A 23506-nucleotide genomic window follows, 5' to 3' on the forward strand; every position below is an offset into this window, starting at 1 on the left:
GAGATCCGTGTAGAAACGTTCCGGAAGCAGCTTCTCCATTTCAGCCGACAAACGTCACCGGCAGCAGCTCATATCAGCTGTCGCTGATTGTGAGAGTAACTTGATAACAGGCCAAAATTAAACTTGGCTGTTGTCCGATTAAAGTGCTCTCTGCGAGCCGGTGTCTGTGTGCTTCAAAGACTGTGAATGAGGGAAGAGGCTCCACTCTGTACAACCACGAGTGTTTATGTGGTTCCAACAAATCCAACAGAGTGAGACGTCTTCTCTCCGGTGCACCGCGTCACGTCAGTTTCAGGAGATACAGTCAAAAGTTTGAATTAGCAGTGACCGGAAGCATTATGTTTTCGGGTTGTCCGTCCGTCCGCTCCATTCTTGTGAACACGATATCTCACGAAGGTCTTGAGGGAATTTCTTCAAACTTGGCACAAACGTCCACTTTTCTAAATGATGAACTGATTACAAAGGTCACTGTGACGATAATAAAATCTTGGACCATAACTCAAGGATTGATATGCTAATAATGACAGTTTCACACACATTTCTAACAGATTAAAATGATGAAGTGATGACATTTCTGACAGACGTGGATGTAAACTGCAACTCGACTGGCTGGCGGAGGCATTCCACTGCGAGGCGGTATTTGTAGTTCATATCAGATCAATAATTTCAGCCTTTAATCACCTTCTGTAGAGTCAGACAGGGACCAGGAATCAGAGTGACTCACTCCATCCAGGGATTTAGTAATCTGTGCTGTGATCCGTCTGCGTGTGAATAATACACGAGTTGTTTTTACCAACTTCCTCACAATGTGTTATTTATGTTGATGTTAACATACAGGAATCATCATTCTCATCGCTCAAACCTTTAAACCACACAGACATAAACAAGTGTGTGTGTGTGTGAGTTAACATGAAGGACCTTGTTCAACCTCCAGACGTCGGGGACCGCGTCCTCCATCCCTCTTTCCTCGGCAAATTCAACGTCACTTCCCACAATCCCTCTGTACACAGACGGAGGAGAGGAAAACGTAAGAATCAGACCGGTCTGTCAATAATTTATTGATGGTCGACTCAGTCGTCCGACACACAAAGACTGAGATTTACAGACTCGGATAAAACTCACACTGTCAGACTCTGCAGATCAGATCACTCTTTTGTTTTCATTTTAACTTCCGTTTAAATATTGAGGAAAGTGTTTTATGTAGATATTTAGAATCATCTTCGCTTATAAGCGAGGGGTGTAATGATACACCACAGTCACAGTGGAATAAAAACAAATGCATAAGGACAGTAACAGACAGACGGGGACGTAAGTGTCCAAGACGGACAAATCATCTGCTATGCTGAGGTAACATACGGAACATAAACTGTTTTCATTTTAAGAATAAGGAACATTTCCAACACTTCTATATTACACTGTACGAACACTGAGGCAACATGTCGCAGTAAAACTGAAGAGCATCTCTTATGGAACTGAAAATACTAAATACAGGTTGCTTTTTCCTCTTCCCACTGACAGGAACTTTCCAATTTCCATACCCGAAGCCACGCTGACACGTCTCCCTGGCCTTAGACATAACTCTCTCTAATTGGGGCTTCCAGCTCCGGTGTTTACGTCTGCCTGTATCTGCAGAGACCCTCCCCTCTGCCTGCATCTCCTCCTCTCTTCTTATTTTGCTGCGTTCGAGGAGTTTCCGGACACACTGCTGTGAGTCGCTATCGGCTTGTCAGTTTGACCCGAGCCGACACACGGCGCAGAGAGGCCACGGCAGACAGGATGAAGCCGGCGCTCTGGCTGCGTTCATTCAAAATCCGGCAATGCGGCTCAGGGCTGTGCGGAGCTGTGGGTGTGTTTGATCGTGCTTTAGAGGGAAAAAACACAGTGTAACAATCCGAAAATAACATTTTATTTCTCAGATTCATTGATTTATTCTCGCTCATGCCGCTCCCTCTCTTCATTCAACCACTGCTCTCTGTCTGTGTTTACAAAGTGCAACCGACAACACTACATAGTATACCTCTAAAAGCATCAGAACACATTAGACTCAGATTGATTCGTTGTCGCTGTTTTTTAAAGAGCAATGTTTCTACTATCTGTTATCTGAATTGTAACACCGAGTCGGTGGCACCAGACAATAGAAATATGACATGTAACCTTCATCCCTGACCACTTTGACTTGTTTTAAAAAAACATCTGTCATGGTGGCAGGTGACCTTTACAGATTTAGAGAGGCCTGTCTGGTGTCCTGACAGACGGACGGCCTCAGCGGTAGCAGTTGTTTCCTCAGCGATGTCGATGTGATCTGACACGGTGCGCTCTGCCGCGGTGGAGTTCCACACTGAAATATTAACTGGACTGTCGGATCAGCTGGACTCAGGTCCTCCCTGCTGTCTGCTGCAGTCTGCACACATCCAGCTGCTCAGCACGACGCCTGAGAGCTGGAGGTGACTGATCAGCTCTGCACTGTATTATCAGATGTGAACGTGTGTCTGAGCCGTGTGGTAACTTCAGCTGTCAACAGCTTTACCAGCCGCAGTAGAGAAGAAATGAATTCGGATTTAAATTACATTTTCTGACGATATTCAGGATCCCAAGAGGATGAACTTGTTTTTTGCATGACAGATATCTTATAATCCAATCAATAACTTTCCACGAGATGTCCTGATCACATTCCTGCTCTCCCGACGATGAACTCTTTACATTTTAAAGGTAGACAGTCCGTTTCTAACACTAAAGGTAGACGGACAGTAGTGAAGGGTAGACAGACCCTTCACATGTTTTTGGAGGTTTCCCAGTACACCTGCAGGTAAAAGCTTTCCCTCACTGAGCTGGAGGACGAAGAGCTTTTAATGTTGACAATTTGTCTCCTTCATCGGAAGCTGCCGTCGCCTCGTGTCACATCGTTAGTCTTCCTCTCGTAACCTCTCGATCTTCATCGCCAGTCATCACCTCCAACCAGCGTCACTCGTCTCTCGCTTCAAACAGAACAGTCAGACAGTTTGTTTAAACCTACAATAGAGGCTACAGTACATCTCTCTCATTCGTAAATGACACAGAATGTATGATTCATGAATAACATTATTTAAATGAAATGAGGAAGTCACAGAGTGAACTTCTGACCCAGTTTGACTTCCTGTTTGTGAGTGGTGAGCTCTGGCAGTTTGTCCCTCTGGGGCTCATGTAGAGAGGCACTGCTCGGAGGCTGTATTAGGGAACGCTGCAGTCCGGGTAAACCTTTTGCTTTCCTATTTAGATTCATGAGGAACACTGAAGGAAGCTGAGTATTGGATTAACCCCCCCCCCCCCTTGTCAGCTTCCTGGCCCACAAAAAGTGCTGCTGGAGGCTGATGGGAAGCAGTTGCTATGACAGCCTGGATCCAGGATGTGAGTTTGGGGTCATTAGCATAGCAAGTGTGAGCGTTGTAATGCTCGCCGTGACATCAGGACGGGATCTGAGAGGAAGGACAGAAATAGCCGGTCCATTTTATTTCCCCGAGCATCCTCCATCTGCTTTCAGAGAGACCGGACCAAACCAGGAGATTTATTATTATTATTATTATGATAATTAATGATTATCTCTATGTGGCTTGTCCTGAATTTGAACTCGCCGCTCGAGATTTGGGGTAAACGAGGACTCGTGCAAAACATTTCCAACGCTTTTCAATAAGTCCAACCAAAAGCAAACGCTTACAAAGTTTACAAAATAATAACGTTTTGTATTGATTCCCTACTTTGATAAATACAGCCGTGTTTCTCTGGGAACAGAATAATGTCCAGTGTTTAAACACGAGCAGCAATCTTTGACAACCTTTGTCTAAATTAACGCTGTAACATTTAAATCAGGAACTGTCTCATCAAAGAAAAGTCAACAAGATGATGGAACTGACCAGCTGCTCAATGACACATTTTTGATAAAGATAATAACGAACATGATGAACAACTTGTATATTTTGCAAAGCAAATAAGCAATGGAGGCTAAATTAATAGTGTTCATTAAGGCCAGTTCAAGGAGAACATTGTATATCGTATTTGGTTGGTCTGTTTATTATTTAGTATTATTTGGTTTGTTTGTTTGTTGTTTAACTATCATCATTAGTGTGTGTTCTGTTGGCTTGTTTGTACCTGACAGTACATAGAGATTACCGAGGTCTAAACGTGTTGTTCAGGTGTGAGGAGGATCTTTATTGGATTATTATTTGTGTTCCTATCTTTTGCTCAGTAAGATGAGAATAACACAAACACCTTGGCTCTCAGTGGGGATCCTTCGGACCTGGCTCTGGTTCTGGACCTGCTGTTGCTGTGTCAGCGTTAGCTCGGCACCACCGCTGTGTTGAGACTGAACAGGGACCTTATATAAGAAGGTCACAGTGAGTCCTGCGTTGTGATTCGGACACTTTCAGTCGGAGCTGCGTGTTGTCGGGGGGGGTGTTGACAGTGGATGACGCCATGTTTCTGCTGCTGGTGGACGGCGTCGGTATCGATCCGGTGACCCCGGGTTGCTGACAGGCTGTGAGGGAGGGGAGCTGAGTCAGGGACGGACTGCACCAGTTCGTATTGATGAGCTGGAACACTAACAGTTAATCTGTCGATAGACACACCTGACCGATCATGTCGCCTCTCAGACTGAGACGAGTATTTCAGGGCTGAAGTGAACTTTTTATTTCATCAGTGGACCGCTGCACAGACAGTAATCACTGTTGCACCACGAGCTGAATCAAAGACGGGCAATACAAATCTTAGAAACCATCAAAACTTTGGCGGCATTTCAACTTGAATGCTGCATCAGTCACAGCTATTCAACCGTCAAAGGCCCTTAAATGCTGCATGAGTGGAGGAATTGTTGTTGTTTACACCCGTAACAGTATAAAATAATCAGGTCATTCCATTTAAATTGTGCATTGTACCTGAAACTACAGTTCTGCCAAGATTACTTTGTATGGGATATCTAAAGGTTAAATAGCTGTTGGATTGGGTTTTAAGATATTTAAATGAGAGAAGAGATGTGAGTTAGTTTGGCCGTTCTTTTGTTTGTTTGATCCTGACGCGTTAGCGGCTTCATCATCTTGGTTGTCGCTCCTCTTTGGTTTTTTTTTTTTTTGTCTCAAAAACGCTCCACATTAGATAAACTGTTGTGATTGAGCCGCTCTGGAAAACTGTCCAGAGCGGAGAGGGGACCAGCACATCTGCCAGAGAGAATAAAACATGAGCTCGCAGATTGGTCTGGCTCACAGGGAAGCTTGACTCGGCACCATCAGCCACAACCGTTTCCCCTGTAACATAAGCCTGCAACCTCCTGAGTGCAACATAAGTGTCTTCACAGTCCTGTATTGTAGATGAAAAGTAAATGTTCTTTGCTTCTTGTTACCAGCGCTGCTGTACGCAACCATCTTCGGTAACGTCACCACAATCTTCCAGCAGATGTACGCCAACACCAACCGCTACCACGAGATGCTCAACAGCGTGAGAGACTTCCTCAAACTCTACCAGGTCCCCAAAGGCCTCAGCGAGAGGGTGATGGACTACATCGTGTCCACCTGGTCCATGTCCAGAGGCATCGACACTGACAAGGTAACACTTCACCACCTGTTCGGTTTCTCTACAGAGGTGATTCACTGTGATGCCACAGACATGCAGATGTGATGTCACCGCCTCACTGTGTTTGGAGAGAGCACAATACCTTGGTTAGACCTCGGTTTGATTTAGTTAGACCTTAGTGTGACCTCCCTTTGTCTGCAGGTGCTGCAGATTTGTCCGAAGGACATGCGAGCGGATATCTGCGTCCACCTCAACAGGAAGGTGTTCAAGGAACACCCGGCGTTCCGGCTGGCCAGTGACGGCTGCTTGCGAGCCCTCGCCATGGAGTTCCAGACCGTCCACAGTGCGCCGGGCGACCTCATCTTCCACGCCGGAGAGAGCGTGGATAGCCTCTGCTTCGTGGTGTCGGGGTCACTGGAGGTCATCCAGGACGAAGAGGTGGTGGCCATTTTAGGTGAGTTTGGTTCCTCAATGAACACCTGAAAACGTCTGAACTCTATATAAACCTCAGTCTGATGCTGTCTGTATGTATCCTCTGATTTGTCTTTTAGTGATGCTGAGTCAGAGCAAACATACACCATGCATCAGCAGTACTCAAGAAGTTAATTATTTTCATTGTAGATTCATCTTTAAACACTTTCAGAGTAATCGCGTTTATCGAAAACCCAATTTAAGTTTCCGAAGTATTTATCCAACTGCTTTTTCAGGCAAAAAAAATCCATATTTACAACCAGATGAAATGGAGAAAACTAGCAAATTCTCAAACTGGTTGAGCTGTATTTAAAAAAAATTATATTGTACAAAAACTCAAAAATGTAATCAGAAATCGAACAAAATCAATATAGATTTTTCAACGGTGACAACAAAACTCCTGCTGGCCAACCTCGTGACGCAGTAAAAAATGTTTGAATGTGTAAAATCCAAAATGCAGGACACAACGAAGTACACCTCCAAACATCAAACGGTCAATCAAAGGGTTGAAGTCTAATCGTCAGCCACGGTGACAGTGGAGGTGTCTTTACTAAGAGACTTCCTGTCAGAAACACAGTCCACTTCTGCCAGTCAGACTCATCCATCAACACTTCTGTGAGGGTTATGAAAGCTCCCTCAGCTGGGTCAAAATAAATATTCTTTTAGTCTGGATGTGAGACGCAGAATGGAAACTGTGTTTTTGCTGCCTGCTGACACCACCTGGCGCCGGAGGAAACACCTGAGCCCCGAAAACAAAAGAACGGCGAACCCTTCTGAGTCACCTGCCACATAAAGACGTTCCACTTCTCCCTCGCTGCATCAAAACCAAATATCTTTGCTATTTTTGTCAGTGTGCCGTGGAATCATGCTCCAGGGCGCTCATTAGCAAAGCATCGGTTTTATGCATGAAGTGTTTTCTTTCTTTTTAAAACATGCCGCCTGGTTTCTTGAACTGACGGAGGGAGGGAAACAAACAGAATGAAAGATGATGGAGGAAGCAGTTGAGGCGGAGCACGGCTGAACGAACAGCTGCGAGAGTCCTTTTGCAAATCACCCAGCGTGTTCACAAAACCTTTGAGCTCTTTAACTCCCTGATACATATGCTACAGATTCTGCCGGCAGTGTGCAGGCAGAGACTCGGCTTTCTGTTTGCATAAAACATCTGTGAGGCTCTGATGATGTCTCATCGTCTGTCTGTTTACAATACGAACAACTCGGATGAAAGGAAGCTAATCACCTACTGATCCTCTGACTTCTCATCCATATTTCTATTTCAAAGAACATTAAATGGAAATACGCAAGTTAAGTACAAGTACCTCAAAGTCTTCCCAGTCTTTGTTGTAGCTGCATTTCCTTTTCTTTGTGGTGGCTCTCCATCATATTTCGCCTAAATCTGCATAGCTTGTGACTTTGTGGTGACAGGTTAACTTGCACTCGACTTACGTCGCGTTGACATCAAACTCAGACCCGTGATTACATCCTCCCTGCTTCCTTTGGTTGAAGGGATTCGAATCTTACAAACTATAAATTCAAAACCCTATAATAACTGATATCAATCGATTAATTGAGAAAACAATCGGTAGATTAATCGATAATGAAATAATCGTTACCTGCAATCCTACCACATACACTGATAAACAGTCTGATCCTGCATTAACATCAGCAGACCAGGAGAACCTCATCTTATTCTGACTTTGCATCATTGCCACATAATTCCAACATGGTTATCCCCTCTGACGTCTGTAGTTAAGTAAGTATAAATAACTTGTATTGTGTTACCTGTTTGTAGTGGTTGGTTTACATTTCAAACCAGATACAAACACACAAGGAACAATGAGCGAAATATAACATTGGATTGTATGTAGACATCACTGCCAGCAATCTGTAGACGCTGGAGTTATATCTGGGAGACTTTGTAGCACTCAGAAAGCCTGAATTACACTGAGTGAACTGTTTTTACCTCTCAGCTGATCGTTATTACAACATGCAGCCTGGGACTCACGGGTCCACGTGCTGAGGCTGAGATGCTGAGAGGAAGTGAGACCGACGGCCTCTCACTGACTTGTTTCAGTCCTTTTAAATATCTGCTTTTATCTCCAGATAATTACCAGAAGAGAGGTTTTATCAGCAGACGGAATCGCCTTCTTCTGGATAAATATTTAGACTTTCTCTGCAGGTCTCTCAGAAACGCCTCTAGTTTCACATCACATTAGGAACTATTTAAAGTCCATGTGCTTCGCTTCCTCTTTTCACATTTAGTTTTCTTAAAGCAGCTGCATCGAAGCTCCTCAACACTCTGATGAGAGTGTGTTTTCGCCACAGCGCTCTGCTGCGTCATTGGTGTCAGCGCTCATCATTGTGACCCTCTGATGTGTTGTCATTGATCCGTTTATTCCGCCAGAGGAGACGGACCTTTGCGTTTGTTGGAAGATCAAACTGTGAAATGTTTCCCAGCAGAAACGGACTAATCTGTTCCCACAGAAACAGTTGTAGAAGCAGAGCAGGTCCTTCTTCAGAGGGGCTTGGCGAAGAGAAAAGGTCTCCAGCAGCACTGGCTAGAGTTTTACCTCTTAAAAAGAGAAACGGTCACATGTTTCCCAGAGAAAACAAGTTGTTTTGACTTTTAATATTAGATGTTAAATGTTGTTTTCTGCCAAAAAATGACACTTCAGAAAGTTAATTCACCTGTTTCTAATTCAAATTAGGTTTCAAGAAGTGTCACATGTTCCTCTGGAAAGGTTGAATTAAGTTGTGTTTTGGTGTGTTGGCAGATGTTCAGTGGAAGGAGATGGTGACTCTCCCGGAGACGTTTCAGATGTTCATGTGGATGATATTTGACTCCTCAGATCTGCTGTTAAAATGTCACGGCGGAGAGACGATCCGCGACCCACCTGTCCGTCCGTCTCTGTGTGTCCGCAGGTAAAGGTGACGTGTTCGGCGACGTGTTCTGGAAGGAGATGACGCTGGCGCAGTCCTGCGCCAACGTGCGAGCGTTGACGTACTGCGACCTCCACATCATCAAACGAGACGCGCTGCAGAAAGTCCTGGAGTTTTACTCCGCCTTCGCAAACCACTTCGCCAGGAACCTGGTGCTCACCTACAACCTGAGGAAGAGGGTGAGTCTGCACACCTCATCACTCCACAGGCTCATTTAACAAAGACATTTGTTATCTTTAAATAGACACTACAGTTAAAAAGTTATGAATCAGATGTTATATTCATTTTTATCCTTTAAGAGAGATGAAAACAAATGTATTGATTGCATTTCAGATAGTTTTGGCCCCAAAAGAACAATTTAATAATTCAAACTTCCATTTGATCGATGTCCCCACCGTGTTGCATGTCAGCAGAGAACACTGTTGGAACTTGGATTTTTAATTTGTTTTCCAGTCCAGAAAGGCATCGGAGACCGTCCATCATTATTGAACCACATCGGTGGGCTCTAAATATTTAGAGAAGACATATTTCTTTGGGCCCTCTGCAGTCTACTCGGTGTTAGACTGTCGAGGTTTAAACTGTGATGTGTCAGTCCAGAGTGTGATCAGCTGATATTCTAATAGTGCTAACCCTACACTAACCTTTTATTTCTCTTGTGACGTTTGAAGAAGAGCTTTGCTAAAGCAACACGTTGCCTGTTTATTCCATCTTGTTATTAGCTGCATTATTGTGAAAATCTTTATTCTCAAACAGGAAACTGTTCATATTTAAATCTGCACACATTTTGATTTCTTCTATTCTTAACTGTTGCTCAGAGCGATCTTTCTCTCGTTCTGCTCCTTCAGTTGTCAGTCTGGATGAACAGCATGTAAAACAAACCCTTCATACAAAATAACATCTATTTGTAAAAAGGACTTTGTACCATTCAGACTTTTAACTGTGATGAAATAAAAACACCCAACAAATGCTGCTAAGTTCAAACCAAAGGGAACAAAAACCACGTGGACGAACATGAATGTGTGTCGAGCCGAGGGTGTTTGAGTCACATGACCTCGGATCGTCTTGCAGCTCGACGCTGGAGCCGCTCTGTTGTCGTCGGGTTTTATTTTACACTGAAGACTTTACATAAGCTGCTTTGTTCTCAGCTCGTCGTCCTCCACAGAGCAGGTGCGACGTCGGCTAAGCCAAACAGTGCGGAGGTGGATGATGACAGGCGGCTGTGTTCACACCTCGACGGATGCAAACACACTCTGCTCTGTTCAACCCTTCGGTTCAGCTCAGTTAGGCTGAAGAGAAACATGTTACCAGGGGCTTTAAACCACAAAGATTAAAACTTCAACGCACTCTCACATCTGCTATCGTATTACACTTTGTATTACTCTTAACTACCTTTTGTACTCGTAACATGTCAGATATCAGAGAAGCAAAGTGAAGGACGTTGTGAAGTAAATAGTGGAGCAAAATTCTAGAAAAAAAAAAGTTTCTATTTCTTTATCGACCCTTCAGACTACTAAGAACATAGTGCAAAAACTAAAATAAGATGAGTTAAGAACATTATTTGATCGCCATAGGGGAAAGAAAAACATCTGAAATACAACAGGAGAATCATGTATAAACCACAGCGCAGACAACATGTAGATGTATAAAGCATATACCACTCAGTGTTCAGTTTATTATGTACACCTTGCTAAAACTAACACCTCAACAGCACCACAAACTACGTCCTCCACAACGAGAGAATAGAGTGGATTTATTCCTCCACACTGGCTGAATATATTCATCCTGCAGGCTGAAGAAAATCAGAATAACTAAATGAATGTTCGGACAGGAAACTGCTGTTTAAGCTTTTTTTTTTACGAAATATGAAATGGACCAAATTATTTAACCAAAATATTTAAAGTAAAGAGACTTTTTTCTTTGGATGAAATCAGATAAAAAACGAACGAGGAGAGCTTGGAATAAAATACTTTGATGATAGCGAAGCCTCTCTCTCTCTGTATCTCTGTCTCTGTCTGTCTGTCTGTCTCTCTCTCCCTCTCATGTGAAAGCCATCGTGTCCTGTTCTGCTTGGCTGTGCAATACTGTCGCTGGTGAAGAGAAATGACCTGCCAGGGCAGCTCTCACCTCCAAACCCTCCAGCTACAGCGGAGGGCAGCATCACAGCACACTCAGACGAAGACTGACCTCATACCATTTAAATCAAGAGTTTTTTACTCTCACGTTCAGCCTCAGTAAAAAAAACAAACAAAACAGCTAATGTGGTGACGTAATTGCAATTCTGTTTTTATGGATTTTTGAGAAAGTACCACTGCTGTGGAATCAAGAAAAAAGGAGAATTTGTGTTGAGCTGCGCGACACACAGCTTGTTCGAAGGATAAGACGTCATAAGTTGACAAACTACACCGAGAAACAACTGGATTTATTTTTTGAACATTTTCTTCCTGAAGGCTGAAGAAATCAGATCAACTAAATAAATGTTCAGCCAGGAAACAGCTTCTTAAAAGTAAAATTAAACCCAAGACTAACTGCGTTTATGCTTCTTTACAAGGTTTAAATGGAGCAAATTATTTGGGCAAGATGTTTTTATATGAAGCCAGCAGTTTGGTTCAAATTGTTTGAACTGGGCACATTGTGGAAAGCAAAGAATTGATTTAGCTGTCAAAGATGTTTTTCGAAGAGCTATTAAAGCGTGATACTGGCCCTCTCCACAACTTTTGGATGTGACAAGTATAACGGCACCTCACTTCAACTACACTCTAGTCCTTTACTCGCATGTCACACTTACAACAAGACTCAAGGAAGTCACTGCACCAGCACATAAACCACCACAGCATGTTGATTTTGTACAGATTAAACAGACGAGATAGAACATGTTAATTAGTGAGCTTAAGAAGAGCTTCTAGGTGGATCTTTATGCTAAGCTAAGCTAACCTGCTGTCTCATTTTCAGGTCAAAGACATCCAGCAGCGGACAGACACAGTTAGAGACCAACTATGTGAACATAGTGGAGCATTTAGCAGCTTAAGAGACGGTGGAGACCAAAAACAGAGCAGAAAGAGTGTTGGAGAACATATCAGGTGGACACAAACACCACTCGTGAACCACTAATGAATGGTCATGTTGGAGGTGGAAACAAGTTCAACATATCATCTGAAAAGCTGATGACATGTTGACGTTGTGTTCACTACTTGTTTCTGCTGAGACCAAGCGGGTAAAATAATCGGTTATTGCGTGCTTAACATTTTAATAACTGAGTCCCTGCAGACTTTTGTGTGTTTACACCTGAATGCAGCGCAGAGTGTGTCGGAGCAGCAGTCTGATGTATTGTGTTTGTATCGGCAGAAACGGAGCAGCAGTTGTTGAAGATTAGCAGTTCTCTCACGTTCCGTGTTCCTCTGTTCTCGTCACCCCTGAGGGCTCTCTGATAGAACCGTCCAGCTGCTGCTGCTTCGTCCACAAGATCCAATTTCTGCAGGTCAGGAGCTCCCCGATTGGCTCAGGGGTTTTAACATAGTGATGACATCGCTGAGCGGGAAAGCCTCGTCGTCGCCGCCGCCTCCTCTCGCTGCCGCTGCAGAATAAAGTCCCAGTCAGACTCAGCAGAGGTTAGGAGGTCACATGTAGCTGACGGTCCTACGGTGTTAAAGTCATGAACATGAACTTCTCACCTGGAGTGAACACTGGTTATATTAGAGAAGCTGTTGTTACAATGTGTTCATGCAACACTGCAACGTCCTTGAAACAAGCTAAATAGGAGATTTTCACTTGATTATATTTCTTAAAGTAAGGCAGGATGTCCAGCTGTCTTGAAATAAGATCAAAAACATTATTGTTTAGTGCAGATAATTCAATTACAAGCCATTTAATACTAAGGGTTTAAATGACAGTAGTGTCATTCTTGTTTCTAGATAAACTCCACGAGGTCAAAACCTTAATACTTTCCAGCTCAACTGGGTTTTTAATCTGTGTGTTGACCACTGAGCCACCACTTTGGTCCAAACAGCTATTAAATGGATTGGCATGAAATTTGGTGCAAACATTCATGGTCAACAGAGGATGAACCCTACTGTCTTTGGTGATCCTCTTGACTTTTTATCTAGCGTTTTTTTGTTGTCATAGCTAGTACCTCTGCAAGCTAGCTGGCTTTTAACTTTCAATAGGCAAGCAAGCTAATGCTGCCCTGGTGGCTAACAGGCCAACAAGTCTTCACCGTGTACTAAAAGCTTTATTATCATGATGTCCGTACAGTGCATAAACCATGTCTTTCTGAATCAGATCCATTGGTTAAATGAATGTGTGTCCATTTTGGGTTTGTAGAGAAGAATCACCTTTCGTGTCACAAACTGTTTTTAGCTGTTTGGATGTTAAGTCACAGAAGTCCAGCATCCAACACAACTGCTGCAGCCAGAGTCTTTTATTTTTTTAGCGGTAGTTTAGGGGGGAAGAAGTGAAGATATTTATTTGGCATAGTGAAACCGTTCTGACTGTTTCTTCTGGTTTCCTGCCTTTTTACAGATCGTCTTCCGGAAGATCAGTGATGTGAAACGTGAGGAAGAGGAGATGTTGAAGCGGAAGAATGAGGCTCCTCTGAACCTTCCTCCGGATCATCCGGTCCGACGACTCTTCCAGCGTTTCCGGCAGCAGAGGGAGGCCCGGCTCGCCACTGAGCAGGTCATACAAAGCGCCGGTGATGTGGAGAAAGGTGTCGTTCCCCTGGAGCCGCCCAGAGGTCCAAAGATCCTGGCCTCCACCAGTATAGTTATGGTGACGGAGAGCCCAGCCACACCCACCACCTCCACCACCACAACCTCTTCATCCAAGACCTCCAGCCGAGTCATGCTCCACGCTCCGGCCACCCAAAATGGAAACCTGATCGACTGCAAATCCGCAGAGCCGGCCAAAGCTAAAGGCTGGGGACGATTCAAGGAGTCGGTCATGAAGGCCGAGTCGTGGAGCAGCGTCTCCAAGGCCGAGTCCATGGAGACGCTGCCCGATAGAACTAAGTCTCAGGATGAGATGTCCCTCAAGAAAACAGACTCCTGTGACAGTGGCATCACAAAGAGCGACCTCCGCTTGGACAACGTCGACGACACCAGAACGCCGCTGGAGCAGAGCCCGATCCAGTCGGACAAGAAGACGGTCTTCTGTCCGATAACGGAGCAGAGCATGCAGGCCTCTTTCCTGCAGATGAAGCAGGAATTGAAAGGAGACATCCGATCGTTGGACGGTCGCATGGCAGCACTGGAGTCTCAGTTGGCTGAGATGCTGCGACTTCTCAAATCCAGGAAGTCGTCGGGCTCCTTCTTTGAGATCTCGCGGCCTCCTTCCCCCAATTCCGATAAAGACAGCTTCTCCTAAACTGGACCTCAGGGTCCTCGGGAATGAAACTGGAGCCTGTTGAGCCTCCAGATGCCAGATGAGCTGCTGACTGCAGAGTGAAGCTTTGGTTGACGACGATATTACGCAAAAGCACTTTGTAACGTCGGTAGCATCGCTCTGCAAGACGTTACAGACTGAAATGATGCAGCACTGAAATGATGATAAGGCTGATTTTTACTTTGATCACAGACTGTAGAAAGAGTCATGACAGTCATGATGGCACCTTTGGTCCTCAAGAGGGTTTAGACCTTCATATAATTTTGGCAATAATAAGACATGGCTTTAACGTTGTTGTTTTGAACACTGTGATGAAGGAACTCGCTTCCAAAGGTTCGTTTGGTGACTTTCACCCATCTCATGAGGTGTGGTCCACAAAGTCTGTTTCGCTGTTCAGAACCATGAGATACTGAAGGGTCCGCTCTCATTGGCTGTCTGCACATTTCAAGCAAAAGAAGGTTAACACACTTCAAAAAGAGAGGCTGTGATTGATCTCTGTGATCGAAGTGAACAGATTTATTCCGAATCTTGAAAAAAATATTACGGCGTCCATGATGTTACTACTTCATGTATTTTTTGGGTTGTTTTTTTTACTGATGGAGCTGTTTGAGAATGAACCGCTGCATGATGTCATATCAAAGCAATGCGATTGGTTGTTAAGAGCGCCAATCAAAATTCCGTGTAAGTGAGAAGCTGCTGAAGTCGTTAAAGGTTCAGTGTGGATCAGACGTTCAGCTGGTGTTCAATGGTTTGGTTTGGTGATTCGGTTCGGTGGGATTTCTTAAAGAGAAGACTGTCCCCCACCTCATGCAGACTATAAACACTGTACAGATTTCAGCAAGAAGTCTTTGATGTTTTGGGACCGGTAGCGTTTTTTTAATCCAGAATGAATGTGAAAGATTTGATGCATCACGGTGACAATGAGGCTCTAAATGTGTTTTAATTCCCGCACAGAGCCGGACATTAGTCTGGATGTTTGGGTTTTTTTTTTTTTTATTTAAAAATAAATCAGTGTACCTATGCATGTTTCCATGTTGATCAGCTCTGAATGGAGCTCACAGGTTTAACACATCCAAAGTCAAACGGGACAGTAATCTGATTTATTCAGTGTTAAAGATGACACATCTGTGATGGTAATAATTCTGATATATGTGGCTGCTTGACTGCATCTGAATTCAAGTGGAATATGTTTTAACTCATTGTACGTCTACGCTTTCATTTAATCAGACATCATGCAGACCGGTCAGTAAACGTCTCGGGTGAAGAGAAGCACTCTCGAGGAACCACTACGACGTGCGAAGCTGAGCAGACACTGTGTGTTTTTATTGATCTTGTACATTATGTTAACTCGTTTTTATGGCACTTTTATACTCGCACTGTACGGCTCAATCGCCCGGCTCACACTGAACGCAAACATTCAGTGACGGAGCTAACTCAGCTTCCCTCCTCAGTCTCAGTGACCCTCATCTGAACACTTGTGTCACTTTCCAGCCCTGAAAGCTGCAGCCTGTCCTCTGTTTGTTTTTTAACATTTCATTTAAAGAGCTGTATTTAACATTCTGAAGATTTAAAGAGCGGCAAACAGCAATTTGCTTTGTAAAGATACAGTGGAGTAATATCTACCTGAGCAGAGGCTGAAGTCACTCTCCCTCTGTGTTTGTTGTTATCCGAGCTTCTCCTTGCTTTGTTGACACATGGCTGCACGTGCTTTTTGTGCATGTGAGCGCTCCCCATTGTTTAGCTCACGGCCGGCGCTCTGCACCGCTCTGATACGGAGGTTACAGCTGATAACGCCGTTGTGGAAGCGTAGCACCCACCCTCCGGTTACCTCTGAATGAAACACTGTTTGCTCTGTCGCCATGTTGAGGGCCGTTTAGAGGCAACCGACAGGCTCCCGATCTCGTGTCTTGCACCTTTAAAGCTACACCCTCTGATTTTTACCCAATAACACCCCAAATGTTAAAAGTGGTGACTTCAGTTTGACGTCGAATTGAAGCTGCGTTAAATTATATTTGACCACTACGGGGCAGAAAGACAATTAGGTTGCGTCCAAAATTCCAATGCTAACATGCTATTTAGTACGCTAAAACAGTCAACATGTCCGAAACCTTAGCATGAAAACAATATTGCACAAATTGCAAACTATTTCGAGGAAAGCATTTCAGTGTACAAATACTGGACACTATGGCGGCAATAATATCCCACAATGCAATGCTGTAATGACATCAACAGACAATGGCAGACAGCGCTGTAAAGTCTACTTGGTTTGAAGGGTGTAGAAAGAAATTCTGTCGGGTCATTGGCACCAGACTTGTAGGTTAGATGTTAGGCTCAGCGACAACTTGTTGCAAACAATCCAGGTTGGCGTGTTTCTACCCCTGGACGGACTCCACACAACAGCGACGGCAGCGATCATCTGTTACCGTTTGTTCACTCTGGTTGTCAAATGTACCGACAACCACGCGTTTGTTGCCGAGCAAACTGTAACGGAGCGGACGTGATGTCCTGTTTGGTTGGAGGTCACGACAGCCAATAGACTCCGTCCGTTTTCTCTTCATGCCTCGCCAGTTCTTCATGTCTTCATCTGTGCCTCCATCAAAGTTCCAGCAAAGGAAACCGTAATAACTTTTTATATGCAGCCTTTTCTTTGTGAAAAACTCTCTGTCGCCGTACTCTGGTCAGCTGTCCGGGTTTACATCCAACGAGCCTCGTCAGTCATCATGATGACGTGTAATCTGAAGGCTCGGGCACATCGCAGTCTTTAACAATAAGATTTCTGCGTTTGTGTGACTTCGTCCTTTGTGGTTGATAGCTTCACCATGCACACCTGCTGGTTACGCCCATATGATGCCAGAGTCTGTATGAACCTTTCTGTAGTTGTCTCTGTGGTCTCTCGCAGGTTTGTGAGGAAACGTGAAAAGCTGGAGTTTGGGTTTACTGCTCGTCCCCCGTCTTTGTCACCAACTGGAGACTAAAAGTCCAGATTATGATTCAAAAAGAGTCGAGCTGAGACGAGATGAGCCGCAACCATCGTGGCCGAGTGTGATAGGCTGAGACACCTGTCAATCAAGGTAAAAACACCCCACAAACATACCGAAATCTGAATATTTCCTGAATTGCACACTCATTCTGACAACAGATGAATAGATTATCTCCTGAAAGATGAAGTTGTGTAAAAAGACATATTTGCTGAGAGAAATTGAGGTTTTGCACTTCACTAGAATCAGTGTTTTCTTTAAGCTACATCTAGTGGATGTTAGTTGAACTGCGGCTTAGATTTCGTCATCGTACTACAATGTGTCTGCGTGCGTCTGAATGGACAAATTTATGATCTCGTGAATACGTCTCCCCAAACTAACAAAAGTAGCATAAACGATGACTAACGTGGTTATTTGGAGTTTAACGGATTCTCTAAGCTTCACCTTCAACACTGAGCTTTGGTTTTTACTGACTGAACAATTCCTGACATTAAATTCAGATTTTAGACCAATCAGTTTGAAAATATGAAATGTATCTTGCTCTTTAAGTATAAAGTTCTGCAGCTTTAAGTTGAGTATCATCTGCAAACAGAGTAATAAACTAAAAGTAACCGTATCTACACTCTGAGGCTTTATTCCTACAAAGAGGAAATGTCATCATTCATCATTATGTCATCACCTGAGAAGTTGTACTTTTGTCTTGACATTGGTATCTCATCTGTCCTGTGTAGGTGTGATTATAATATAGTGTCCTAATATGCAATTATTGCTATTTGTACTGAGAGACTAGTAGTTGTTTGTGGTACTGTGTGTATCTCACGCCGTCCCATGAGCACCGCCGGTATCGGCACTGATGCACTTTGGCCGTCTCTGCATGACGCTGCTGTCTGAAACTTTTCTTTTTTTTTTTATGAAAGAAAGAGCTGACTTTGCCTTTGCTATTTAAATTTCTTGGAGTAAGGAGGTTTCGTTCTCTTTAAACTTTAATACCTTTCGCTGTGGGCCACATGTATGTAATCACAAGTCTGTGCATGAAGAGCGCCTCAATGTTAAAATGGTACAACGTCTTTATCAATGTCACATGTGCACCGTTCTGGAAACTCGCAGCTTGGAGGAAACGCTTGAGGGGAAACTTACAGTAACCACAGATACAGTATATAGTCTCATTTCTGTTCTTCACTTAGTGACAGGAATGAAAACTGTACTAGCACAAAGAGTATTTCTAAGAAAATTACATCAAATGTCAACAATAAATTATTTCATACTTTGTACTTTGTTCTCTTTGTTCCGTTTCATTTAACGTCTGTTATAAAAGAAGTAAGTTTAATTAATTATTATGTTTTATTAGAGGGCCATGTGTTTTGTTTATAGGAAAGTTGCACTTAAGTACTGGATACAAGTTGAGATTTGTAGAGGTGAGTTGCTCACTTGGAGCTATTGAGTCAGTTGAGTAATCTGTTGCTACGGTTAGCTGCAGGTTAACATACCGTGAGCTCTGATTTGGTTCAACTACTTTTAAACGTCTACCTGCCAGCCAATCAGAAACCAGCATCATTCAGTGAGTACAGATTATTCTGAATATAAATCTACAATACAATCATGATTTTTCTTCATCAGAACTCCTCGTTCACTCACATCAACGAGAATATTCAGATGATATTAGTGCTATTGTTTTATTACTATTATTGTAGTCCTCACATAACTGCGCATTCTTCTGGTCACAACTACACATAATAACGTTCATACATGCTCACACAGCAATTTGAAATATCTAGTACTGCCACAAATACAATCAACTAAAAATAAGCACAAAATTGAAATCATAACCCCAGTGTGTTACATCCGATTGTTTTGTGTTCTTGTCTGTATATTTAGTTGCACCCGTCTGTCTGATTTATTACCTTTCTGTGTCCAACTACACTGATACTGACAAATAAATGAATACAGTGGTGAAAAAAAATCATATTGAGATCAAGGTTGTTGCTGTCAAATCATTTCTAAGTGATTTGAATTCATTAATCACAATCAGTTTTAAATCTGCTCGTCTTTCTGTTTCCGAACTCGAGTCGCTGCTTCTCCTTCTGGATCTCTTCCAAACCGACAGGGAATCCCTGAGCCTCCCCCTCGGAAAAAAAAAGCTGCTCTCTGCAGAGCTCCCTCCCTCTCTCTCCTTCCTCCCTCCTCATTTAATGTTCTGCATTGCAGTGCCAGCCCTCCTACCCCCTCCTTTCTTCCTCCAGGTTGATCTCTGCAGCAGCGAACAAACAGCAGGGCGAACCTCTCCGTCTGACACTAAACATGCCTGCACAGCCTCACCACTCCTCTGAATCTCCTGCATCTCTCTGTGTTATCCTGAAGCCACAGAGCCCTCTACAGAGCAGCCACAGACATCACAGTCAGCTGCAGCTTGCATCTTATTAGACTTCAGACTTTATCACCATCCATCTAATGATCGAAAGAAAAGGTAATACAAATCATAAATCATTTAAATGTACAACACACAGAATCTTTCCAAAAGAAAGTGGATGGCCTTTTACAGAAAACTCATTTTGTAGGTGAAGCTGCCTATAAGGCCCACACTACAGCCATTCAAACATGGTGTCACAGTAGCTAGCTTGAGTATAGCATGTACAAAAAGCCAAAAATAAGTCATAGTATAGCATGTAAAAAAAGCTTTTTATGAAAAGTAATAGTATAATATGTTGAAAAAAATCGAAATATAAGTCGCAGTATAGTATGCCGTAAATAGTAATAAAAAGTCATAGTATGGTTTGTCAAAAAAAGTCATAGCATGTTGAAAAAATCGAAATATAAGTCATAGTATAGTATGTCAAACTTGAGTAAATGTACTTTAAAGGGTTTTTAAAGGATGCAGAACATGTATATATTTAGTGAACTCAGGATACTGATATGTGTTAAACAAGCAGCTGCTGACAGTCCTGCTGCCTCAGCGACACTTCAGCTAACCTCTTCCTACACTCTCCAACCCCCCCCCCCCCACACACACACACACACACACACACACACACATTTTTATACTGGTCAGTGCCGGGCACCATGGCAACAGGTGCAGTCCGTGCCCTGATTGGCTGCGTGTCCTGGTATCACCCGTTGCTCTTTGCAGTCAGAAGTGCTGAGTGGACCCCCCCCCCCCCACCGCTTCATGGCCTCCTATTATTTAGCAGATTTGTTTTTGCGTCCTGGCTGAAGCTTCTAGTGCGAGAGGGAAAAACTGCAGCGGGGATCATATATGTGCCTCTGCAGGGACGCCGGGGGCATAACCTAACAAATGTGTGGGGTCAATTGGTAAGGACTGCTTTCTGTTGTGTTCCTTGTGCGGAGGTAGGGGAGTGGAGGTAGAGGACTGCTAAGTTGTGTGCGGAGGTGAAGAGTGGAGGTGATGGATGTGGACAACATCGACTGGGACTCACTCGATATATTTCAGAGCCTCAGAGTGAGAACTTTGACTCTTGATGTATTTAAGGCAAGTGTTTTGGTTTGTCGGTGCCGTAGAGTTGTAGATCCGCCGTCGTGTATTTTGCTCTGAGAAACAACTTAGTAGTACCTCTACTCTCTGGCGTGTGTGTGTGTGTGTGTGTGTGTGTGTGTGTGTGTGAGAAAATAAACTTGTCACTTGGATTACTACATTTTGGGATGAATAGTTATTTTGATGCTGAAGCAGACGGAAGGTTTGTGACGTTGCTGATGATGATCGGCCAGCTTGTTTGTTGGGCGATATTAAGAGTGAGCTCCTCTCGCTAGCTGCTACAGGACGGACGGACGAGGACAATGTCAAAGTTACCCGCTTCCTCTGACTCTAAGGACGTCGGCGACCGGTCAGTAATAGACACCAACAAAGATGTCTGCTGTGGAGGAGGAGGAGGTGGTGGTGGGCTTGGGTAGGGTAAAAAAAAACGACTTGGATGACATTAGAAAACCTAACAAGACAAACAAAAAACACAGCTGTGAAAACAGTACGGAGTGATTTATAATAAGTTACTGAAGCTGCTTTATAAGATGGATCTGCAGACAAAGAGAAGACGATTTCTTGAATGAAAATGATAGAGCAAAGTAAAGAGCAGGACAAGAACAACAAGGAAAGGCAGAACAAAAGAAAATAAAACAAAGTGAAAAAGGTGAACAAACCTGAACTTGAACGCAGCCTGAAGAGGATTTTGAAGATAGCTGCTGATCGATACACATGGAGGAGAAGGAGCTGTTGAGGAGAAGACAAAGTTTAACTGGAGACAATCACATGACGATAATGAACAGGATGAGGGCTTAAGGGGGGGGGACACAAACAATGTTCCCCCCTTGGTACATTTAACATCGAGCCCCGCAGGCCACAACAATGGCGTCAGCACGGTCCGTCCACGCGTTGCTAGATCTCTCTCTGGCTGGTTTCAGTGTGCTCGAACAGCACAAAGGTTTTGTTTTTGTTTTTCCATCGGGCTCAGCAGGTCACGACTCGTATAAAGACACAAAGGTTGCAGCTTCCCTGCAGCAAAAAAAAAAAAAAAAAGTCTGTTTTTGTGGAGAATGTGAAGCTCCTGGAGGAGGCTTGAACACGTGTATGATATGGTGCTTCGGTGAGGAGTGTTTCTGGTCCAGGTACTGTCCTGCTTCCTAATCCAGGCTCAGCGGCGTCGTGCTCGTAGGAGTCGGTGTGATTGGTCGGTTGGTCGTTGGGTCACAAGGTGTCAAATCACAGGTTAAAAGAACTTAAAAGATGACAGCGGTATAGTGACGTGAACAAAAGGCCACGAGTAAGAAAGTCTTTTAGTTTGCACGATCAAAACGTGCAATCAGCATTTCCTGTTCTTCCTCTGAGGGCTTTGTCGAACTAAAGTGGAAAGAGTCTCAGGACGGTTGTGGAGAAACTCAAAGGACGGACAAACGGTCGACTTCACACCTCGCTGGTGTTTTGTGTTGTATTGAAGGTGTTTGGATGAGGACAAGCAATCGCCCGAAAACGGTCACCGCCCTAGTTAGTTATAAATATTTGGTGTGATAAGTTTTACATTTGTAGATCAGTCACTTCATAAATGAATCGAAAGATAAAGCAAAAATTCTGCTTGTCATTTATATATGATAATAACTGAAATATGTTTTGGTTTTTGTCTATTTTGGACTGTCGATCGTAACTAGTCAGTCAGGACGTCACTATTTTTAAAAATACTTTATAAAATCAAGTTGATTACTTCCTTTCATTGTAGTAAATTGGATATTTTTTAGTTTGGGGCGTTTTGTAGGACAACACAAGACATTCAGTGTCACACAGTGTGGTTGAGGTTTGTGTAACAGGCCAAAAGGGTTTTCTGGTGTTCAACAGACCAAATGATTAATCAAAAAAATAAGTGCACTATTCATGGATCATGAAGATAAGTCTGAAGCTGAGACAGAAGGTGGTTCTGTTAACTGTGACAGATGTTTACAACAGTTGAGTTTAACTGTTAACCTTCGCTTTCTTTACCAAATTAAGTTTGTGTAACCTGAAGGTTCGTTTGCAACCTGCAAACAGCATGATAGCATGTTAGCATGCTAACATTACTTAATTAGCAAAAAACACAAAGTACAGCCGAGGCTTATAATGCCATTAGTTCTGCAGGTATTTGGTAAAACACCAAAGTATTGGACTCATTTAGATGTTGACCTGATGATGGCGGTAGAAGAAAAGTCAGAGGATCATCAACGTTGTAATTCTTCCTTAAGAGGACATGAATGTATGAACCGAATTCCATCAGAATCCTTTCAATATTTATTTCAGTCTGAACCAAAGTGGCGGACCAGCCAACACAAATCCACATTTAGAAGAACTATGTGTTTAAGTAGCATTTGAATTTACTTCTATGCTTTTATCGGAAAGTTCGCCTTAAATGTTTTGTTATCGCACGGTGAGGTCTCTAAAGGCTTCGTGTTATATTTGTGGTTTTTAAACACTAAAGTGAATTAACCAGAGGGTGTTGAAATCCTGCTGGTTCATTCGGAGTTCCTGGCTTTAACGGACTACTGCTGTTCCTGCAGGTTTCCCAAGGGGACGCTACTGAGAAGCTGGCTCACCAAGTCGCGGCCCAGGTTGCTGCTGCTGATCGCAGGGTTGAAGAGGCCTCAGGTGACCCTCATGAGGAGGAAAAGGATGAAGCGCACAAAAGTAGCAAAGGCCACGTAAGCGGTAAATATGGCTTATGTTGCATGGAGGAACGCTGAAC

The 23506-nt window shown here is 43.5% G+C and overlaps 1 protein-coding gene across 2 annotated transcripts in view; it reads left to right on the forward strand.

Annotated features, from left to right (window-relative positions):
* Positions 1-19268, forward strand: part of kcnh1b (potassium voltage-gated channel, subfamily H (eag-related), member 1b) — a 35176-nt gene extending 15908 nt beyond the window's left edge. Inside the window, exons 7-10 of one of the 2 annotated variants that reach the window (XM_031862986.1) lie at positions 5369-5568; positions 5737-5989; positions 8926-9122; positions 13459-19268. In XM_031862986.1, coding sequence (XP_031718846.1) covers positions 5369-5568; positions 5737-5989; positions 8926-9122; positions 13459-14301 — 1493 coding nt within the window. In that variant the 3' untranslated portion in view covers positions 14302-19268. Of the gene's footprint in view, positions 1-5368; positions 5569-5736; positions 5990-8925; positions 9123-12285 lie in introns of both variants that reach the window. The other variant, XM_031862987.1, reaches the window with a different exon arrangement.
* The last annotated feature ends 4238 nt before the right edge of the window (positions 19269-23506 follow it).

Source organism: Anarrhichthys ocellatus, unplaced genomic scaffold (genome assembly GCF_004355925.1).
Source record: "Anarrhichthys ocellatus isolate YVR2014 unplaced genomic scaffold, GSC_Weel_1.0 scaffold28, whole genome shotgun sequence".
In the NCBI taxonomy this organism is placed as follows: Eukaryota; Metazoa; Chordata; class Actinopteri; order Perciformes; family Anarhichadidae; genus Anarrhichthys; species Anarrhichthys ocellatus.